This window comes from Geotrypetes seraphini, chromosome 7 (genome assembly GCF_902459505.1).
Source record: "Geotrypetes seraphini chromosome 7, aGeoSer1.1, whole genome shotgun sequence".
Taxonomy (NCBI): domain Eukaryota; kingdom Metazoa; phylum Chordata; class Amphibia; order Gymnophiona; family Dermophiidae; genus Geotrypetes; species Geotrypetes seraphini.
This window is the reverse complement of record NC_047090.1, coordinates 161,044,354-161,066,187: the sequence shown is the minus strand read 5'-3', so window position 1 is coordinate 161,066,187 and position 21,834 is coordinate 161,044,354. Positions and strand designations below refer to the sequence as shown.

General features: G+C 41.7%; 1 protein-coding gene and 1 pseudogene across 5 annotated transcripts in view; one reads left to right on the top strand and one right to left on the bottom strand.

Annotated features, from left to right (window-relative positions):
- The window catches only part of WDR20 (WD repeat domain 20), a 98,218-nt gene extending 95,508 nt beyond the window's left edge, over positions 1 to 2,710 (top strand). For all 5 annotated transcript variants that reach the window (XR_004540080.1, XM_033951378.1, XM_033951377.1 and 2 more), the window contains one exon: positions 982 to 2,710. Coding sequence is in view for 4 of the 5 variants with exons in the window: in XM_033951378.1 (XP_033807269.1) it covers positions 982 to 1,035 (54 nt within the window). In the remaining variant the exon portion in view is untranslated. The remainder of the gene's footprint in view (positions 1 to 981) is intronic.
- Positions 2,711 to 9,349: 6,639 nt separating this feature from the next.
- On the bottom strand, positions 9,350 to 10,317 carry LOC117363520 (annotated as a pseudogene).
- Positions 10,318 to 21,834: the final 11,517 nt, after the last annotated feature.

Sequence of the window (21,834 nt, the reverse complement as noted above, 5' to 3'; positions counted from 1 at the left end):
ATATGATTTTTATCTACCTTTTATGTTTTCTGTCTTCTATTGGGAGAGGGGGATGTTCTTACTTCATGCTTGACTCCTGTTCTTTGAGCTTTGATCTCTGTTACAACAGTAGGTGCCATCTGGAACTATGAACCTCCATTCAAAACTACTTGTGGATATTTTCCCCTATTTTATATCCATCTTAACTTGGTTACTCAATCATTGGCTGGAGCCCTAAGCGACCATTATATGCTTATTACAGGATGACTTACCTCCCTCTCCTGTTATGATGATGGGGATTGGAAGATTTTAGCCACTAGTCAAGTCCAGGTCCATTTGCATGGCAGTGTACATCATTGCCACTGGTCCAGCACAACAGTACTGTTTCTGTGTTTGTTAGAAACTACTGTAGCATTTTAAAAATGTATTTGAAAGTAATGCAAGAAAGCCAAGAAACAATAACCTCCATTATATATAGGTCCATCATTAAAGTAGAATTACCAAGAACTTGAAGGCTCTTGGGGGGGTGTTGTGTTCATGATATATACTGTAGTACATTTTAACGCTTATTCTGAAGTTGTCTAGTGTTCACAATTACTGAGAAAAATGTAAAAGGCAAGCCCAGTTTTCATTGATGAAAGAATTCAGTGATTCTTCTTTATTTTTCTGTAGTTAAGTTCATATATTGGACAGAAGATACTTTTGAAAAATACAGTGTAATATTTTAATAACACCTCCTTAACCTGAATACTGTCATATCTCCCTCGAACCTCCTAACTAGTGATGTGCCAAACTGAAAGTACATTTTAACTGAAGTCTGTTAGTTTGGAATGCTTTTTAAAAATGGTGCCTGACTAGAGACCACGTATGCAGAACTTAAATAAAATGTTTGCTTTTCCTTAATAAAAGCTAATGTGCCATAATATTTATAACATTTTACAGTGTCTTTAAAAAAAATGCCCAGGATCATTGCTGGATTAATATAAACTGCTTTGTTTGCAGGGTTTATTGTCATCCCAAAACCAAGCCAATTCTCCAAGTGGGACTGTAGTATAGCCAACACACTACTGCTAGCAAAACACTGGCCACAGGACAAGAAGTAATGACAGTGGAGCCAGGAGCTTTTCTTCAGCCACAGAGCAACAAGATTAGAAAATGACAGTGTGTAAATTTGGCATTCCTTGTGAATCAAACGATTCTTGGTAGAGGAAGTATGGAAATGGGTTCTTTATTTAGTAAGATTTCTAGACTGCTTAGCCAAAGACACATTTACCTTTAAAAATACTTTGGTGTTGCAGCAAAAAAAATATATATATATAGTTTTCTTGCCTTATACTTTTGACATTTGCTGTAATTTAATGACCTACATAGTGTAAAATAAAATGTTTTTTTGAAATATCCCAGTGAGATAGATAGGTATAAGTTAGTGTTTCACCACTGTGTACTTTGCACTGATATTGTTTAACCAGAAATGGTTAGAAGACAGCCTGGAATGCACTTGTGGACAAAGTCGTCATTTTCTGACTTGAAAATGTAATTCAGGAAGATGGATGCTGCAATCATAGATTTAAAAAAATAAATTGTTTGCACTTAAATAGTTTAATGCTAGTTGAGAAATTATTTTAAAATGGGTATTTGAGGACTCCTGGAAAACCTCCATTGAGAGAATATCCTTTGTATCTATTAAACATTTATTTTGATATTGTTTCCAATTGCAATGACCTCTATATTATATGTACAAATAATGTAAATTGGTGATTGGGGGAATGGATCATTACACTAGTCATTCATCTTTGAAGATGAGTAGTGATATTTCTAATTCAAATATTAATATTAAACTATCTTGAATTATGCAGGGTTCTTTGTTTACTCTGTTTTGTATTGATTTGTATTTAATCCTTGGAATTAAATGTTTGGTACAAAAGTAATACTTACATTGTAAAAGAAATTCCTTATATGATTTCACATAAGTAATATATGTTACCTTTTTGATATGGCATTTAAAATGAACAGGGTCAGTCAATCTGGAAATCTTATACCTCCATTCTACCCCCTCTCTCTGCATTGCTTTGGATCCTGTACCTCATGGTTCTGTAATAATCACAATGCCATTTGGGGGGGGGGTTAGTAAGCAACTGCATATTGCACCATGACTAGTTCAACTGTAGACTCTCACTTCCCACCCATCCATCACATCTTGCATTTAGATTTAACTACAGTTTGGTTTGTATGCTGTTAACTACATAGTGCAAACAACGTATAAGCCTCTTTCTTGTCAGTCCAGACTTCATTTCAACTTGAACAGTTTTTAATAACTTAGACATCCAACCAATTCTGTTTACATGCACAATATTCGTATAACATTTCTGGGTTAACAAATGAAGACTTTGATTTTTTGTGTATGCATATTTCCTTCATGCCCACAAAATGTGCCTGAAGAAGGAATGATAAGGTTCCTTGTATGTTTATTTTGGTGATGGCTCAACAGTAACTTAAAACCCATAACACTACTGTGTTAATTGTAGTGACTTTAAATGAACCCTTTAACCATGCCTAGTTGTTCAGTGCAGTTGATCACATCTCTAAATGCAAACTTTTCAGTGCCCTTCAAGCCTTTGGTATTAAAGCAGCATTAGCTGTAATGCCTTTTTTAAAAAAAACTATGGAAGGAATAATAAACATGTGGCTCAGTTGAGTGACTTTTGAACTCAGAATAAACATGGTTATATTATTGTCCAGCCTCTTTTCTATTGATCTCTGAAAATGAGACAATGCATTAGAACTATACAACCAATCATTTGGAAGTATGATAGTTCCCTGCTGTTGTCAATATATGTTATATATTTGCACAAAAATCCTGATGTAAGCTTATATATCTTTCTAACATTTTGCCTTGCTGTTTAAAAAAAAATACTTAAATACTAGAGGTGTCAGGTGATACTTTTTGTAACATATGTATACTGTTACAGCTTTCTAGTTGATCTAAAATTCCCTAGGTAGGAATAATAGTATAGTTGCATATTCTCCCAAGGACAAGCAGGCATAATCGTGCATATTGGTGACATCCATGGAACCCAGAGTGGACATTAACATAATGCACTGTCATACTAAGTCTTTCAGGTAGTGCCCCCACACTCAAGTGCAGGACTAACATTTTCCACAGAATAGAGGATGTCTTTTTATTCTCAGTGTGCAAATGCTTTATGATGCATTCCTTTTTTTTTTTTGTTCTTGTTCCATGTTTTACCTCAATTTTGTAAATTTTTATTTTTTTTTCCCCCCCAGATTTGATGTTTTTAGGTCTCCAGGGCCCTTGAAGCTTTTCTTTCCTTAGGGAGTGTTGATGATTTTCGGTATACCCCCTAGAGTTCCCTGGGTCATTGTGTCTTTTGACATCATAGCAGCCATTTTTCCTTCCATGTTAAAGGGTGCTGGGTGGCTTTGGGAAATGTACTCGGTGCAGTAGGTCAATTTCAAGCTCTGATTCCCATAACTGGTGCGTTCAGTGCTTGGGTTCTGAGCATCAAGCTATTCATTGTGAACTCTGCATATGCAAAAGAGGTCACTTAAAGCCCACAGGATCCAGTTTGAAACCTGTGTTGGCATCAACATCAGGTGTACCAAGGCTCCACTTTTTGGTCTTCTATGCTTCATGCAGCAAGGGTCCAGACACATGAAAAAGCTAAGAAGCATCATCATTCTCCCTCTAGGCATACTGCTGGCAGTTCTGTGTTGGCATTGTTGATGCACAAGTATCAGTGCCTTAGTAAATGTACTCCATCCAACTTATCACTTTGCAGCATTCAGAGACCTCTAGATCTCCCAAGTCTAGGCAGGCATTGCCTTAGGCTGCCTCCACACTGGGGTCCAACACCTCTCCATGAGATCTGGGCAACGCTCAAAGAAGAGCTTTCAGTGCTATTACTTACACAGTTTCAGGCTTAGAGTGTTTGCCTCAGCCCAACCTTAGGATACATTGGAGTGTCAGCCACGGGAGAAGTCCTGTACACCAGTTTCATGTTGACCATCAGGGTCAGCATGACCTGACCAATGCATGTATTGACATCAGCAGGGGAAATCTCTACTGAGTCAGAAGACACTTTACACTCTTCGACATAAAGCTAATTATCCCATTGGCACACTCTTCCCTATACTCCACAAGAGGAGTACTTTGAAGAGTTGGATGCTAACAGCTCCTGGGAGTCAGAGCAGAACTCAGCCGAGATGTTCTATGGCATGCCCTCTGAACCAAAAGTGATCCCAAGACATTTTTGTATCCTGTACATGGTATCAGTTTTTGAAAAGAGAATCTTCCATAACTCTATGAAGAGGTACACTAATACTCTCTTGGAGAGTCATAATCCACTACCCTCAAAGAGCTCTGAGCAAAGCTCCTCCGTCTCCAATTTGAAAGGTATTGATTGAGCCATTTCACTAAGTCTCCAGAGAGCATATTTCCTACCTTTGTGAATTGGCTCAGGCAATACCTTTCAAATTGGAGATGGAGGAGGAGCTTTGCTCAGGGCTCTTTGAGGATACTGGATTATGACTCTCCTAGAGAGTCTTAGTGTACCTTTTCATAGAGTTATGAAAGATTCTCTTTTCAAAAACTGGGAGGCTCCGTTAACAGTACAAATTGCTCCTAAGAAAATTGATACATGTACAGGATACAAAAATGTCTTGGGTTTGACAGAACCTAATTGCAACACTATGGGGAGTGTGTGGCTTAGAGTGTTTGCTTAAGCCCAGCATGAGGATACATTGGAGTGTGTTGCGCAGGAGTTAGAGCTACAGCCTCAGCACCCTGAGGCTGTGAGTTCAAATCCCTCACTGCTGCTTGTGACCCTGGGCAAGTCACTTAATCCCCTCATTGCCCCAGGTATACTAGAGTTTCAGCTCACTGGGACAGATAGGGAAATATGATAAAGTACCTGAATGTATACCACTTAGGATATAAGTGGTATATAAATAAATTTAAAAAAAATTAATTCCCTAGTGGTGGAATCTGCTTTAAAGTGTACTCATAGTTCATCTCAAAAAAGCCATCATCTTGATTTAATTACCTTTTCCTCTAAAGATAAGGTTAAACCTAAAATTTATTTTTATGAATCAATTTGGACTGATTCCATCTGGTCTGACCACCATTTGTGTGATCTAGACCAGTGATTCCCAACCCTGTCCTGGAGGAACACCAGGCCAATCGGGTTTCCAGGCTAGCCCTAATGAATATGCATGAGAGAAATTTGCATATGATGGAAGTGATAGGCATGCAAATTTGCTTCATGCATATTCATTAGGGCTAGCCTGAAAACCCAATTGGCCTGGTGTTCCTCCAGGACAGGGTTGGGAACCACTGATCTAGACATAAGATGGCAGGAAAAGTTAATCAAACCCTGAAATGAGAAAAATCCTAAAAATAGAATTACAATTGTTAGTAGAGGAACTGTAAATCCAGTAGAATTTTGGGCATACTATGAATTAAAATCTGGGTTGGATTCTGATGAAATTTTTTTAACTGAGTGGAAGAGTTCTTGTAAACAGATTTTAGATACCATTGCACCTTTAAAGACTTATTCTAAGAAAATAAGATCTACAAATAAATGGTATGATGTGGAATTATTAGATTATAAAAGGAAATTATGGAAAATGGAAAAACTCTGGTTAAAATCAGGAAAACAGGAGGATAGAGATAATTGGAGATGGAAATTGAAAGATTATAAAACTCTAATTATAGAAAAATGAAGTAAAATATGCCCCAAAAATTGAAGCAGCTAATACTAATAGTAGAGAATTGTTTAAATTAGTTAACAACTTATTTGATACAGAAGCAAAAAAGCACTCGACTATGAATTGCATGTCAACTGCGGATATTCTTGCTGAATTTTTAAAAAATAAAATGATCCTGTTAATATCTAATTTCAGTTCACTGATTAAAAATGATGCAATTGGTGGAGGGTTCGAGAGCAGATATGAATTGGACACAGTTTAACTCTCCAGAATGGTCATTTTTCTTTAAGTTATATATGAAGTATTGTAAAAAAAATCTAAAAGAGCCTGTGAAATCAGTTATATACCCTTATCTGTGAAACCAATTATAGAACCTTAGCCAGTATTCCACTGTTTACAAAATTGATGGAGGGACTGGTAAATGCGGATTTGGTAAAATATCTAGATAAATTTGATTTCCTTCATGATCATCAGTCATGATTTCGTTCCGGTTATAGTACAGAAACAGTTCTTGCATTGTTAATGGATTATCTCTATAGGCAGTTCAATTTAGGTTCAAGTGTTTTGATTCTTCAATTAGATCTAAGTAGCGCTTTTGATCTGGTAGATCATGAGATCTTATTGTTCTGCTTAGATACTATTGGAATCTCTGGGAACTTTTGGAAGTGGTTCAAAGGCTTTTGCAAAATAGGTCATATCGTCTATTCGGCTGGGCAATATTCATCTTCTTGGAGTAACCTATCAGGAGTGCCACAGGAATCTCCATTATCGCCCAAAGGTGTCTACTCTATTGCAGATTTTGGTATCATCCACAAAGAGGCAAATCTTACCCGACAACCCTGCAGCAATATCATTTATAAAAATGTTAAAAAGCGTAGGCCTAAAACAGAAACTTGAGGCACACCACTGGTAACATCCCTTTCCTCAGAGCAATCTCCATTGATCACTACCCTCTGTTGCCTTCCACTCAACCAGTTCTTGACCCATTCTGAGGGCACTCAGTTTATTTACTAGATGTCTGATTTGCTAAAATCTACATACACCACATCTAGTACACTCCCTCTGTCCAATGCTCTGGTCACCCAGTCAAATAAATTGATCAGATGTGTCTGACAAGACCTACCTCTAGTGACTCCATGTTTCCTCTGGTCCTGTAATACACAGGATTTCAGAAATCACCATTCTCTGTTTTAAAAGCATTTCCATTAATTTGCTTATCACAGAAGTCAGACTTATCAGCCTGTAATTCCTTACTTCCACTTTTGTGTAGAGGGACCACATCCACCCTTCTCCAGTCCTCTGGTACCACCCCTGACTCTAGAGACTCGTTGAAAATGTCAAGTCAGCAGAGCCACCAGAACTTCACTAAGTTCCTTCAGCACCCTCTGATGTACACCATCTGGTCCCATCGTTTTGTCTACTTTTATTTTAGCTAGCTCCTCACAAACACAATCCTTTGAAAATAGATCAGATTCTATCACTCCTCCATCCATATTCATGTTTGTCTTCTGTGGTCCTGCTCCCAGCACTTCAGCTGTGAATTAGAGAATGGCACAGGGGAAAAAATTTGACCCCCGTCCCTGCCCCATCCCCACAACCACTGTCTGTCCCCCCCCCCATGTCCCCACTACTACTATCCCACAGCATCAATACAAGCATCAGTACTACAATATTTAGCTTATTCCTTCCTTATAAATCAAAGTTCTGGCTGCTGAACTAGAGAAAGAGATGTTCAGCTGGCAGGGCTTTGTTTATAAATTTTTATCAACAATTAACATACACTACTCCCCGATATTCACGGGGATTCTGTTCCAGGAACCCCTGTGAATCTTGAACCCCCCCCCCCCCCCCCGAATACTGTTTTTCATGGGGGAGACTGAAGAGGGCAGCAGGAGAGGCAGGAAAGAGCAGCCGGAATGCCGGCAAGTGCAGGAAATCACTCGCTGTATGCTCCGACCGCCTCTTCCTGCATTAATCTTGATTTCCCTTGATTTATCATCTGCATTCGACACTATTGATCACTGTCTTTTAATAAATAGACTTAAGACAATCGGTTTAACCGATCAAGTTTTGCTCTGGTTTCAATCGTACTTCAATAACCGTTCTTCAACTGTCTCCTTCAACGATTCAACATCAAAAAGCTATTCACTTCCCTATGGAATCCCACAAGGATCAATATTATCGCCTATTCTATTTAATATTTTCTTAGCTCCTCTGATGACATTATGTCAGTCCATAGGATTTACAGTATTCGCGTATGCAGATGATATACAATTATTACACCCAATTAATACCAAAAATCCAAATGAAATAGTAATAATTAATGACAAACTGGATCAAATCCAATATTGGCTTGAAAGTAATAAATTATCTTTAAACATCCAGAAAACTAACACTATGTTTTTTCCATGGAAAGAAGACGAAACACTTTCCTCTCCTATATCTATTAAGGGTATTCCTTTGCAAATGGCCAAAAACATTAGGATCTTAGGAGTAATATTTGACAACAAATTATCTTTTCATGACCATATAAGCCAAGTGGTCAAGTCAACCTTTTACAGACTCCGTCAGATTCGTTCTATATCAAAATTTTTATGTACTCAATCTCTGAATATCCTACTTCATTCTCTTGTAATTTCTAAACTCGACTATTGCAATTCCCTATTTATTGGTTTGCCACAAAAAGAAATTAGACGATTACAGATAATACAGAACGCCTCCATTAAAATTATATATAATGCTAAAAAATTTGACCATGTGTCACCTTTACTCAAGAAAGCACATTGGCTTCCGGTCGCACACCGTATCATTTACAAACAATGCTTACTTACACATAAAACTTTAGAATCTAAAACTCCTGCCTTTATCTATAGAGTATTAATACCGTATACTTCTTCTAGATCTCTCAGATCACAGGATCAACATCTCTTAGCTATCCCCTCATTGAAAGTCATCAATACAAGACGAACCACAATCTTCTCTATAACAGCCCCTCAGTCCTGGAATAACCTCCCACTCTACCTAAGACTAGAAAAAAATTTAGGAAAATTTAAAGCTCTTCTTAAAAGCTTCTTATTTATAGATGCATTTAATGATTAAGTCCACTACTGACTAAATCTCTCTGCTTGTCAAGCTAATTCTTTGAATTTATTGTTTACCCATCCTAATGTATTTCCCTTGAATTTTTAAACATAATAACTGTATGTAACCCTTGAATTAAATAATTTTCCTTATGTTTTAGTATTGTCAGTTAAATCCCATTTAAGGTTTAATTTTTCTTTTTTGTATTTGTATTTATTGTAAATGATATTAATTTGTACATCGCCTAGAAATGTGAATAGGCGATAAATCAAGACATTTAATAAACTTGGAAACTTTAATAAACTTGGATTAAGTCGGGCCTTACCAATAAGGAGCTGCATGTCAAAGTTTCCAGCTCTTCCTTTGCGCATGCTCAAGGATCACCCTCATTTGCATCGCCCCCATTTGTGAATCAGTTGGCCTGCCTTGGATTGGCCCAGGATCAAGCAGTTAGTGAATCTTGGCCTAAGTCCAGTATGATCCCTTCCTGAGTGGGTTACATTACCAACTGCTGGAACAGTTCTCCTTGTAGAGAATCTAGGATCTAGAAGACCCTGCAATCAACATCCGGTATGATAAAATCACCTATTGGCAAGACTTCCCCTTTTTTAGCTATATTCTGAATGTCTACTATTAAATCTCTCTACGTTTTCCATCTGTGAAGGAGGCCTGTATATCACACCAGTGTAAATATATTCACCATTCCCTATTTCCAAATTGATCCACAGTGCCTTTTCCTTTCCCTGCAGATCCTGCAATTGTGTGGCTTTAATAAGATCTCTTTTTTTCTTCACTCTTTATGAGATTACCTTCACACAAATGTTTTCAGTACTTCCATATAAGGCAACTTAATAATCTTATTTAATAGCTTGTTTTCTAAACATCATAAATAGTGTTTTACAGCACAAACAGAAACAAGTTTAATAGGCATACACTTTATGAACTTTATCTTCACATTCTCGTTGCCTGTCATGATAGAAAGTATTGTTCCGCCTTTGAAGCTTCTTCACAAACCCTGTTTCTGGCCAGCGATCTACCATGTCCACGTTTCACTTGTTTATAATCTATTTCGTCCCTATATCCAGCCTGCTGAAATCTGTACAGGTTTTTTTTTAATCTTATCAGACCATTGCTTTGCATGACTTATAGATTTTGGTTTGACATCAGGGGCTGCCATGGCTCCAGCAACTTCAACAGACATTTTTCTGCAGTTAGGCTTGGGCACTTCCTTGCAGATCTTTAACATATAATGCTAGTCCCCCATCTTAAATGAACAGATTATAGCCCGGTATAACTACATCCCAGTCATGGTTCTCCATGAACGCCACTATATCTAACTCATCTTCTTTCATCACAGCTTCTAGATCTAGAATCTTGTTTCCCATACTTTGAGCATTAGTATATACTGCTTTCCAGACATTGCTCCTTTTTCCCTTCTGTGTAGAGATATTCAGTGATTTACTTACCTGGGGGCTTTGATCACCCTGCCCCATCACTTCTAGTTTAAAGCCCTCTTCAGTAGATTAATCAGCCTGCTGCCAAAGACACTTCTCTTCTTTGATAGATGCATACCATATCTGCTCAGCAGCCCTTGGAAAAATCATCCCATGGCCCAGGAAACAAAAACACTCTTGACACCATCCACATAGCCACCCATTCATCTCCAAGCTCTGAGCTTCTCTGTCCTGGACTTTACCCTCGACAGGGAGTATGGATGGGAATACCACTTGCGCATCTGACTGCTTCACCTTCTCTCCCAGAGCCACAAAGTCACTTTTGATACATTTACAGGGGTATCTGGCAGTATGTGTCAGTGTGGATGAGTAGCATCTGATAAGTCATCAGGCTTGATGAGTCTTGGCAAGCTCTCTGTAACATCTTGAATTTTAGCACCAGACAGATAGCATATCTCTTGTGATATCATGTCTGGTCTGCAGATGGATGCTTCTGTACCCCTCAGAAGGGAATCATCAACTACCACTACCTTATGCCTCCTAGTGGTCATGAATCCAATAATTTGGGGAATTTCAAGCTTAGGTCCTTCCTCTCCTTGGAATGCTGTCATCTGTTTTCTATCCGATAACCAATTCCTAATCCACAACTGAACTTTGCCACCTATCCCGTGGTTCTTTAATTTTCGCTGGAGCCTCTCATGAGGAACTTTATCAAAAGCTTTCTGAAAATCTAGATACACTACATCAACCGGCACACCTTTATCCACATGTTTATTCACACCTTCAAAGAAGTCAAGCAAAATTGGTGAGGCAATATCTCTCTCTGCTGAAACCATGCTAGTCTATATCTGGGCTGTAATTTCCTGGATCTCCCCTGGAGCACTTTTTAAAAATCGTTTTAACATTGGCCACCCTCCAATCTTCAGGTACTACAGATGATTTTAGTGACAGGTTACAGATCAGTAACAGCAGGTTAGCAATTTCATGTCTGAGTTCTTTTAGTACCCTGGTATGTATATCATCCAGTCTAGTAACTAAATATGAAAGCAGATAAAAATAACACATCACAGTCAATATCGGCTTAGATCCACCAATCGAAGGATCATTGGATAGGTCGAGATGTAATTTCCTCCAATGCATTAACAAGTCTTGTGCAGCCTCGAGCAGTCAAGAATTTTCTAGCACTTGGCGTGAAATATTTTTAGAATGGTAGGATACAGCACCTTTTTCTCCATTTACTGTAAAGTGGTGTAAACCATTTGTGCTTTTCTTGTAACGCTGGTAAAAAATATTAAAAAATGTGAATTGGTGATGCCTCATATTGCAAGAGATCTTTCTTAAGCCAGTATGCACAAATAAGGTCTGCATTAGCATATCCTGCAGCTTCCCACAATAAAGAATTTTGATTGTTGTTGCTTACAGCTTGTTCTTATAAACATTTTAGAACCCAGTTGAAAACTTATCTCATTTCAAAATATTTCCGTCTCCAGCAGGGCATCTGATCACAGTTACACTCCACCCCCAATCCAGCAGGGGAGAACACTTTGAAAGAAGCGGTGCTAACGGCTCACCGAGACCAGCAGCAGTATTGGGAGCCCCTCTCCAGCAGGGCACCTGATCAGTTACACCCCTCCCCTGATCCAGCAGAGGAGAACACTTTAAAAGAAGCGGTGCTAACGGCTCACCGAGACCAGCAGCAGTATCGGGAGCCCCTCTCCAGCAGGGCACCTGGTCACAGTTCCACCGCATGTAGATCTTCATATTAATATTAAAGAGTGTCAGCTCAGGAGTGGCGTGTGAGCACCGCTCTGCCACTCTCATGACCCAGCAGGGGAAAAAAAAAAAGATTGCTTTCAAGCAGCGGGCTGACATCTTTTCACCAGCCCGCTCAGGAGGAGTGCGATCACCGCTCCACCTCTCCCACAACCTAATAGGGAGAAAAGATTTAATCTCCTCTCCCTGCTGGTAACGGGGAGGAGGTCGAGCTGACTCGACCGACCTGCATGCCGGTCCGATGTAGTCCCTCCGTGGCGGCGTGGGCTGGCTCCCGCCTTCATCTGCCCTCAGCACGCCGTTGTTGCAGCTTGAATTCAACGGAGCTGGTCCTATGCTGGTTCAGGAGGGGGCGAAGCAGTGCTCCCACACTCCTCTCCTCTAGTGGCTGGACATGAACACAAGGAGCCGAAAGCCAGAACTCTCCCATCCACACGAAAAGAAACAGGACCCAATTCTTCAACTCTTAACTGCCACCATAGAACCATTCAGGCATCAGGCAACGGCTCCCTCAGCTGCCAGATCGGAGCAACTGTCAAACTGGAAATCGGTAGGTGAGCTCAAAAGAAGTAAACACCAATGAGACTGGAAGTCCCAAATGAAAACAGCAGAGACAGAACAAAAAACCAACAAAAAAGAAATTTAAAAGAAAATCAACAAAGGCAAAATAAAACAAAAACAAAAGCAGGATAAGGGAGACAGCACAGAAGATGACCTAACTGGCCGCCATCATGTTGGAATATTCATTTCTATCTCTATCTCTACCTCTGTCTTTATATTTTTATCTTTACTCTTCATAAATTGTGTCTTCAGGTACTTTAGTTAGATTGTGAGCCTTTGGGACAGTTAGGGAATTTCCAAGTATCTATTTTATTTATTTTTATTTATTGTATCTTTTAATGCATCATTTTTGTAAACCACTTAGAAACCTCACGGTTATTAGCGGTATATAAGAATTAAATTAAAATCTTTATTTATAATCTTTTGTAAACCGTGTTGAATTTATGGTTATGCGGTCTAGAAACATGATGTTATCTTATGTTATGTACTATATATATTCAAATATAAACCAATCCGAATATAAGCTGAGGTAGTCCTTTCCCCCCCACAATAGATGAGGAAAAAGGGTTAACTCGAATATAAACTGGAAGGGTTAATATTCAAATACCCTGCCAGGCTCTGCACCCAGCCTCCCTCCCTCCCTCCCTGCGCTGCCAGGCTCTGCATCCTGTCCACCCTGCCCTGTCCCCTGTCTGTCACTCCCGATGCTTTGAAGGCCTCCAGCGGGCCTGCCATAAGACCTGGTGATCTAGCGATGGGATCCCTCCTGCCTTCTGTTCCAGCCAACTCTAAAATCTTTTACTTCCCTCCCACCTCCCCTGTGTACCCCAATTGACAATTTTTATTTCTCTCCCACCTCCCCCATATACCTTTCAATTTTCCCGTATTCATGCTCAGTGCAGAGACCATGCAACTTAATCTCATGCATATTCATTGTGGAACTCTTGAAAACTCGGTTGTGGCCCTTGAGGACTGTGATTGCCTACTCCTGTAGTGTGCTCTAGTCAATATGGAGCTTCCCTCTGATAAACACCATCTAGAATAGATGTGGAATAACATAAAGAGATTGTGTACTTACCCTACTAAGCTCTTTTCCAGTAGAAAACAGGCATTATCCCAGGACAAGCAGGCAGCATATTCTTGACTGATGGGTGACGGCACCGACGGAGCCCCGGTACGGACAATTTTAGAGTGATTGCACACTAAGAACTTGGAAAGTTCTAGCAGGCCGCACCGCGCACGCGCGAGTGCCTTCCCGCCTGACGGAGGCGCGTGGTCCCCAGTTTCTTAGTTTCCGCGGAGCTAAGAAGACGCGTCCTTTTCAACGGCTGTTGAAAATAATTTTTTCTTCGTTTCCCGCTCGCGTAAACCTTCAGGAAATCTTTTTTCCTCTTTTTCTTTTCTTTTAAAAAAAAAACTTTACATTTTTTTCGGTTCGCCCCGGCGGGGCCTATTGCCACCATCGAGACCTCGGCCTTCGATTTGGCAGAAGCCGTTTTTACGTTCATGCCCCCCCAACCCGGGTTTAAGAAGTGCCAGCGGTGTGCACGGCCCATTTCTCTCACCGACCCGCACAACTGGTGCTTACAGTGTCTGGGTCCAGACCATCGGGCATCCACCTGCACCCGCTGTGCCACTTTAAAAAAACGGACTTTGAAAAACCGTCAAATCCAACAACGGTTGTTATTTGGTGCCGATATGTCTGAACCTACGGTACCGGCATCGGCCCCGTCTCAGTCGGCACCCACCTCATCGACACCGCGCCAGCGTCGCATCCTTCAGGTAAGCCGGCTAAGAAGCTTTCCCCGCTGGAGCGTCCTCCGGTCTCAGTAGCAGCGAGCCCAGTCCTGCCGACCTCGAGGCGCCCGCGGAAGCACTCCGCCCCGATTGAGGTGAGCCCCTCGATCTCTGGTTCCTCATCCTCGGGGCGTCGAGCGGCACCGCAGGTACCGCAGAAGAAAAAAGCGGTACCGGTGCCTTTGCTGGACGAGCGGATTGCTGCCATCCTGCAGGTGCAACTTAAGGAGCAGTTGCAACAGCTCCTTCCTGCTTTATTGACACCAAACCTTCCAGTCCCGGTCCGGTCTGAGCCACCGGTACCGACAGTGGAGCAGCCTCTATTGTCCGCGTCCACTTTGTCGGTACCGGTACATTCTGCTTCCTCAGTCTCCATGCCGTCCTGGCACCGGAACCGAGATCTCTACACCAGGCTGTGCAAACTTCGGCACCGATACAGCCCTTAACATCTCCCGATACCGCTTCTCTGAGGTCGGGTAAGTCGACACACAAAACCCGACACCTGGAACCCTCCATACCGGAGTCCTGGGATCGCAGCTTCCAAGTTAGGGATCCTGATCTGTGGGGTGACTCCGAAGAGCCTCTTCTCTCTGAGGGGAAGTGTTCATCGGGTGACGAGGATCCTTCTGTTTTAGATCCATCCTCTAAGCCAGATGCTACCTCTTTCACCTCTTTCTTGAAAGAGATGTGTGAATCTCTTTCTATTCCCTTGGAGGCTGAGTCCAAAAAATCCAAAGCGTTCCTTGATGCACTGGATTTTGATCAGCCTCCAAGGGAATTTCTGAAATTACCCCTCCACGATATCTTGAGAGAGACTTTTTACAAGAATCTGGAGACACCTTTGACCATCCCAGGAGCCCCTCGTAAATTGGACTCCTTATATAAAGTCATCCCCATTCCTGGCTTTGACAAACCGCAACTTCCACATGAGTCTCTTTTAGTGGAATCCACACTTTAAAAATCCACAGGAGCTAGTGTGTATGCCTCAGTCCCTCCTGGCAGAGAAGGTAAGGCCATGGATAAATTTGGAAAAAGGTTGTACCAGAATGCGATGTTGGCTAACAGGTCAGGGAATTATGCCTTTCATTTTTCTTTTTATCTGAAGCATCTCATTCAAAATCTGACTGCTTTTGAACAGTACCTCCCTGACCGCAGGAAATCTGCCTTTCGCCAATGTTCTTCCTCTCTTCTACAGCTTCAGAAATTCATGGTCCGGTCGATCTACGACACATTTGAACTGACCTCTCAAGCCACGGCCATGTCTGTTGCCATGCGTCGTCTGGCTTGGCTCAGAGTCTCAGAACTTGATGTCAACCATCAAGATCGCCTAGCTAATGCTCCTTGCCTAGGCGATGAGCTCTTTGGAGAATCCATGGACTCCACTAAGCAAAAACTCTCTGCCCATGAGACCAGGTGGGATACTCTCCTAAAAACTAAGAAGAAGACCCCACCTGCCCGGCCTTTTCGGCAACAATCGGCCTACCAATGCTGCTATGTGGCTCGTCCTTTGCCACCGGCTCCTCAACAGCCTAGACGTCAGTGCCAACAACAACGGCAAACTCCTAGGCCAGCACAGCAACAACAGGTAAAGCCTCCTCCACCACAAAAGTCTACCCAACCCTTTTGACTTGGTTCTCCAGGGCATAGCCAGTGTTCTACCATCTGCCCATCTTCCACGACCCATAGGAGGACGTCTTGCTTTTTACATCAGCCGTTGGGAAATCATCACCTCGGATCAGTGGGTCCTCAACATCATCCGCCACGGCTATTCTCTCAACTTTCAGACTCTTCCTACCCAAAGCCTGCCAAGAGAGTCTGCTTTGAACACTCCTCAGTCTTCTCTCCTTCTTCAAGAGGTTCAATCCCTCCTCCTTCTGAACGCCATAGAGGAAGTTCCTCTAGATCAAAAGGGGCAGGGATTCTACTCCCGTTATTTTCTGGTCACTCAGATAGACCTCTTTGCAGCTCCTCACAATCACCAGCTGCCCCTCTTCTGCTCCAGACTCTATTCTCCTCACCGTCTGGCAGCGGATACATTTCTCCTGGATTGGTCCAATCTGTTCCTGTATGCTTTCCCTCTGCTACCTCTCATGTTGCGAACCTTGTTCAAGCTCAAGAGGGAACAGGCCACCATGATTCTCATCGCTCCACGATGGCCCAGGCAACATTGGTTCTCCCTTCTACTTCAACTCAGTTCCAGGGAGCCTATTCTTCTTCCATTGTTTCCTTCTCTGCTTACACAGCATCGGGAGATCCTTCTGCATCCCAACCTCCAGTCTCTGCACCTGACAGCTTGGTATCTCTCGGGCTGACTTCGAATGATACTCTGTTGTCTCAGCCCATTCGTTCTATTCTGGATGCCTCCAGGAAGCCTGCAACTCTGCAATGTTACCATCAGAAGTGGACAAGATTTTCTTCCTGGTGTCTTCTTCATCATCATAATCCTACGTCCCTTGCAGTGGAGACTTTGTTGGATTACCTTCTTTCTTTGTCTGACTCTGGACTCAAGTCTACTTCCATTAGAGTCCACCTCAGTGCTATTGCTGCTTTTCATGAGCCAGTTCATGGGAAACTCCTTTCAGCTCATCCCTTGGTTTCCAGATTCATGCGGGGTCTTTTCAATGTGAAACCACCTCTTAAAGCACCCCCTGTAGTCTGGGATCTCAATGTAGTTCTTTCCGCCTTAATGAAGCCTCCGTTTGAACCTTTGGCTACGACTCCTTTCAAGTTTCTCACTTGGAAAGTGGTCTTCCTTATTGCTCTAACCTCTGCCAGGAGGGTCAGTGAACTACATGCACTAGTTGCGGATCCACCTTTTACTGTCTTTCATCATGACAAGGTGGTTCTGCGTACACATCCAAAGTTTCTCCCTAAGGTTGTCTCGGATTTCCATCTCAACCAATCCATTGTTCTACCTGTTTTCTTTCCGAAACCTCACTCTCATTCTGGAGAACAGGCTTTGCATACTTTGGACTGTAAGCGGGCTTTAGCTTACTATTTAGACCGTACTAAGCCCCACAGATCATCTCCACAACTCTTTCTGTCCTTTGATCCGAATAAATTGGGACGTCCTGTTTCTAAACGTACGTTGTCCAATTGGCTTGCAGCGTGCATTTCATTCTGTTATGCTCAGTCCTGACTGACACTGGAAGGTTCTGTCACGGCCCATAGAGTTAGAGCTATGGCAGCATCTGTGGCTTTCCTCCGTTCCACTCCTATTGAGGAAATCTGCAAGGCTGCTACTTGGTCCTCAGTTCATACTTTTACATCTCATTATTGTCTGGATGCATTCTCCAGACGGGATGGACACTTCGGCCAATCTGTTTTACAAAATTTGTTTTCCTAATGGCCAACCTTCCCTCCATCCCTCTTTTTGTTAGCTTGGAGGTCACCCATCAGTCAAGAATATGCTGCCTGCTTGTTCTGGGATAAAGCACAGTTACTTATCGTAACAGGTGTTATCCAGGGACAGCAGGCAGATATTCTTGCGTCCTACCCTCCTCCCCGGGTTGGCTTCTTAGCTGGCTTATCCTAACTGGGGACCGCGCGCCTCCGCCGGGCGGGAAGGCACTCGCGCGTGTGCGGTGCGGCCTGCTAGAACTTTCCAAGTTCTTAGAGTGCAATCACTCTAAAATTGTCCGTACCGGGGCTCCGTCGATGCCGTCACCCATCAGTCAAGAATATCTGCCTGCTGTCCCTGGATAACACCTGTTACGGTAAGTAACTGTGCTTCTAGACTCCTGCCCAGTCCTTCCTGCACCTGTCTACTGTTTCAATCTGTTTTATGCTTCTCCAAGTTGAATATTGGATTTCTGTCAGCCCTTGTGGGTTGGGAAGAATTTGTTTATATATTTCAATTTATTGAGTAGTTTCTGAGCTCCTTTGAAGCCAGTGCTGGCAGTTAATGATACTGTTTAGTTTGTTTAAGCCTGTTGCTACAGGTGCCTCTACTTCAAGTGTATTGGATGGCTTTTGTGCTTGAGTTCTAACTGAAGGTGGAGCTAGAGAACCCAGTAAAGTACAACAGAGGCAGAGTGAAAACTCTGGAGTGGAACCTTCTGCATTAGTACAAGTGTAGGAAATTCCAGTCCTCGAGAGCCACAGGCAGGTCAGGTTTTCAAGATATCCACAATAAATATTCATGAGATAGATTTGCATCTCAAGGAGGCAGTGCATGCAAATCCATCTTATACATATTTATTATGGATATCCTGAAAACCTGACCTGACTGTGGCTCTCGAGGACTGGAATTGCCTACCCCTCTAGAACAGTGGTTCCCAACCCTGTCCTGGAGGACCACCAGGCCAGTTGGGGTTTCAGGATAGCCCTAATGAATATGCAAGGAGCAGATCTGCATGCCTAGCACCTCCATTATATGCTGATCTCTCTCATGAATATTCATTAGGACTATCCTGAAAACTCGACTGGCCTGGTGGACCTCTAGGACAGGGTTGGGAACCACTGCTCTAAAATGTCTCACCTATTGCATTGGATATCAGTTTGTTATTGGAAGTTTACTTGCTGTGATACATAGGAGTCCTTTTACTAAACTGCAGTAAATGCTAGTGTATGCTTACTGCAGTTTAAGAGAGCTTTCCGTGGGGTGCAGGTCAGGCATCCTGCGGTAAGCTCCTAATCTGCATGCTAAAAAATGCTTCAAAGTTTTCTGGAGATGGGGTGCATCTGGGGGGCAGAGAGAGAGAGAACATATCTGTGCGCAGCTATATTACCACACGCTGATTTAGTTGATAAGTGCTCACACGCTAAAGACAATATTAGCGCATGGCCAATAATAGGGAAAATGGAAAATTAGTCATTTTTCCAGCTGCGGTAAAAATGGCTTTAGCATGCAGGACAAACATACTAAGGCCACTTTCTACAGTAGCTTAGTAAAAGGTCCCCACAGTGAGTAATACAAGAAACTTTAAAAATATTGACTTTTGCAGGAAATTTTAATTATAAAAAGGTTGGTATAAAAAAAAACTTGCTGCATTTACTTTTGAAATTTGCTACAATGCAAATTACACTGCTTATATAAATCCATAAAAACACAGTGACTACTTTTTTTAATTTTGTTACCTTTTTCTAAATTTTTTTTTGTAATGTAAAACAAAACATATTTTTCAGAGGGATATGATTACATAGCTAATTCACAGTTCATTTTTAGGGCTCCTTTTACAAAGCCACAATAGCGAATCCTGGCAATTGCACTGCGACCCATAGGAATTGAATGGGCTGTGTTGCACTTGCCACATGGGAATCGCAACTGCGGCTTTTAAAAGGGTCCCTTAATTATTAAAGCAATAGGCCAATGATTGCAGTGCTTAGTAAATAAATAAAATTACAAATTTCTTGGTATATATACATAGGAGCGCACACAGCAAGGTAATTTTGGCTTGCTTATTTTCTTTGGGGGGATGGAACTTGATATATTACTTTTTAGTAGTTACAATCGGAGCAATTTTTACATACCAGATACTTATTTTGTACCTGGGGCAATGGAAGGTTAAGTGACTTGCCCAGAGACACAAGGAGCTGCAATGGGAATCAAACTCAGTTCCCCTGATTTCAGGCTACTGCACTAACCATTAGGCTACTCCTCCATAGCACTTTCTTCACTCAGCAGCCCCTACTATATCCCTCCCTCTTGCCATCTCCTACATAAGAAGCTCAAGGTTTGATGGGGACCACCTCCTTTGAGACAACCTTTGAGACAAAGTATTGTTAACTGTCTGGCACAGTTTATTGTCCAGAGTCTGGTCTCAAGACCTGTTTTGAAGTAACTTTAAGAAACACAGTTGCTCTCTCTTTTTTACTTTCTAACTTGGGCTTTTTTGTTTCTTGCAAAAACCTAAGTGGGTTGAGATAAGGGTTTTAGCAATGTGCTCAGAAAGGGAGGGGCAAATTTTTGTGATGTTATAGAGAAAGGTATGACAAAGAGAGAAAGGAGTCAAAGATGACCCACGGTTACAAGCCAAGGAAATAGAATTTCTGGTATATAGCAGTAAGTCTTGGAGTCATCATCAAAAAGATGGTACTTAAAACCATGGGAGAAAATCAAATCACCATGGGAATAAGTATAGAGAGAAAATAGGTTCCAAGAGACAGCCCTGAGCTAGGATGACTGATAGTGAGATGCAGTAGAAGAGGATCCACCACAGCATACACTTACCCCCCTCTTCTACAAAGCCGCGCTAGCGGCAACAGCCCCGAAGCCCTTTAAATCTCTATGTGCTTTGGGGCCGTTACCGCGCGCCTTTATAAAAGAGGGGGGTTAAAGAGTGACAGGAAAAATGCAGATTTGATGGGGCATAGTAAGTTATTTAAAAGTGGTTTGGGGCCCGTTGACATCTTTTATGACTGCATTATGATTGATTTTTCTCTTTAATTTGGTTTAATTCTATTCACATCCAGGGTGGGTGGGAGGAGGGAGGGATTACTTTATTATTTAAATAAGGGAAGGATTTTGAAAGTATATATTTATTTGTGTCTTATAGATTATTTACTGGAAGGATGGGTGGAGTAAAATAATGGTTTATGGGTATTGGTAAGCTGTATGTGCTTTTCCTGTTTTATTGTATGCTTCTAAATCTGTACATGGCAATGTTAAATATTTTGGAAACTCAATAAAATATTTAATTTAAAAAAAAAAGAGTGACAGGAAAGATAATAAGAAAATTAAGATAAAACAGAACCCCAAAATCCAAGTGACGACAGCATATCAAAGAGTAGGTGGTGATAAATACGAGGGCTGTTCAGTATCAGACCTTAATTTTTCTTGTGCAAACAAATAAAGATAGGGAGGCGTGGTTTGGTGCACGTATGTAGGCAACCCTAATGCGCATGCTTGAATTTGTTCCCGCCTACAGAAGCTGTCAGTCGTCAGCAGACTGCTGATGAGTGAGGAAGTGTAAGTGAGCACTGTCCGATTTTCATTTTTGACAAAATGTCAGAAAAAGTTGAATGCTACTGCATTACATTTTGTGCAAAGCTAGGCGATTCCCAAGTGGAAATGATCCACAAGATTCAACAGGCCTTCAGGGACGAAGCAATGGGTTAAAGGAGTGGTACAACCGCTCCAGAGATGGCCGCACATCAGTGAAGAGTAAAGTACGTTATGGTAGGCCCTCAACATCCAGAAATGAGATTGTCATTGACCAAGTGAGGACCCTGGTGATGCAGGATTGTTGAATCACGATCAGAGAACTTGTAGAATCAGCGTTGGATCCGTTCATTCCATTTTGACTGAGGATTTGGGCTTGAGAATTTCAGCAAAGTTCGTGCCAAAGCTGCTAACAATTGAGCGGAAGCAACTCCATTTGGAGATCCCACAGGACATGCTGGAGACTGTGAACAGTGATCCCAACTTCCTCAGCACAGTGATCACTGGCGATTAGTCCTGGGTTTATGGGTACGACCCAGAAACCAAGTTGATGTCATCACAATGGAAGCATTCAACATC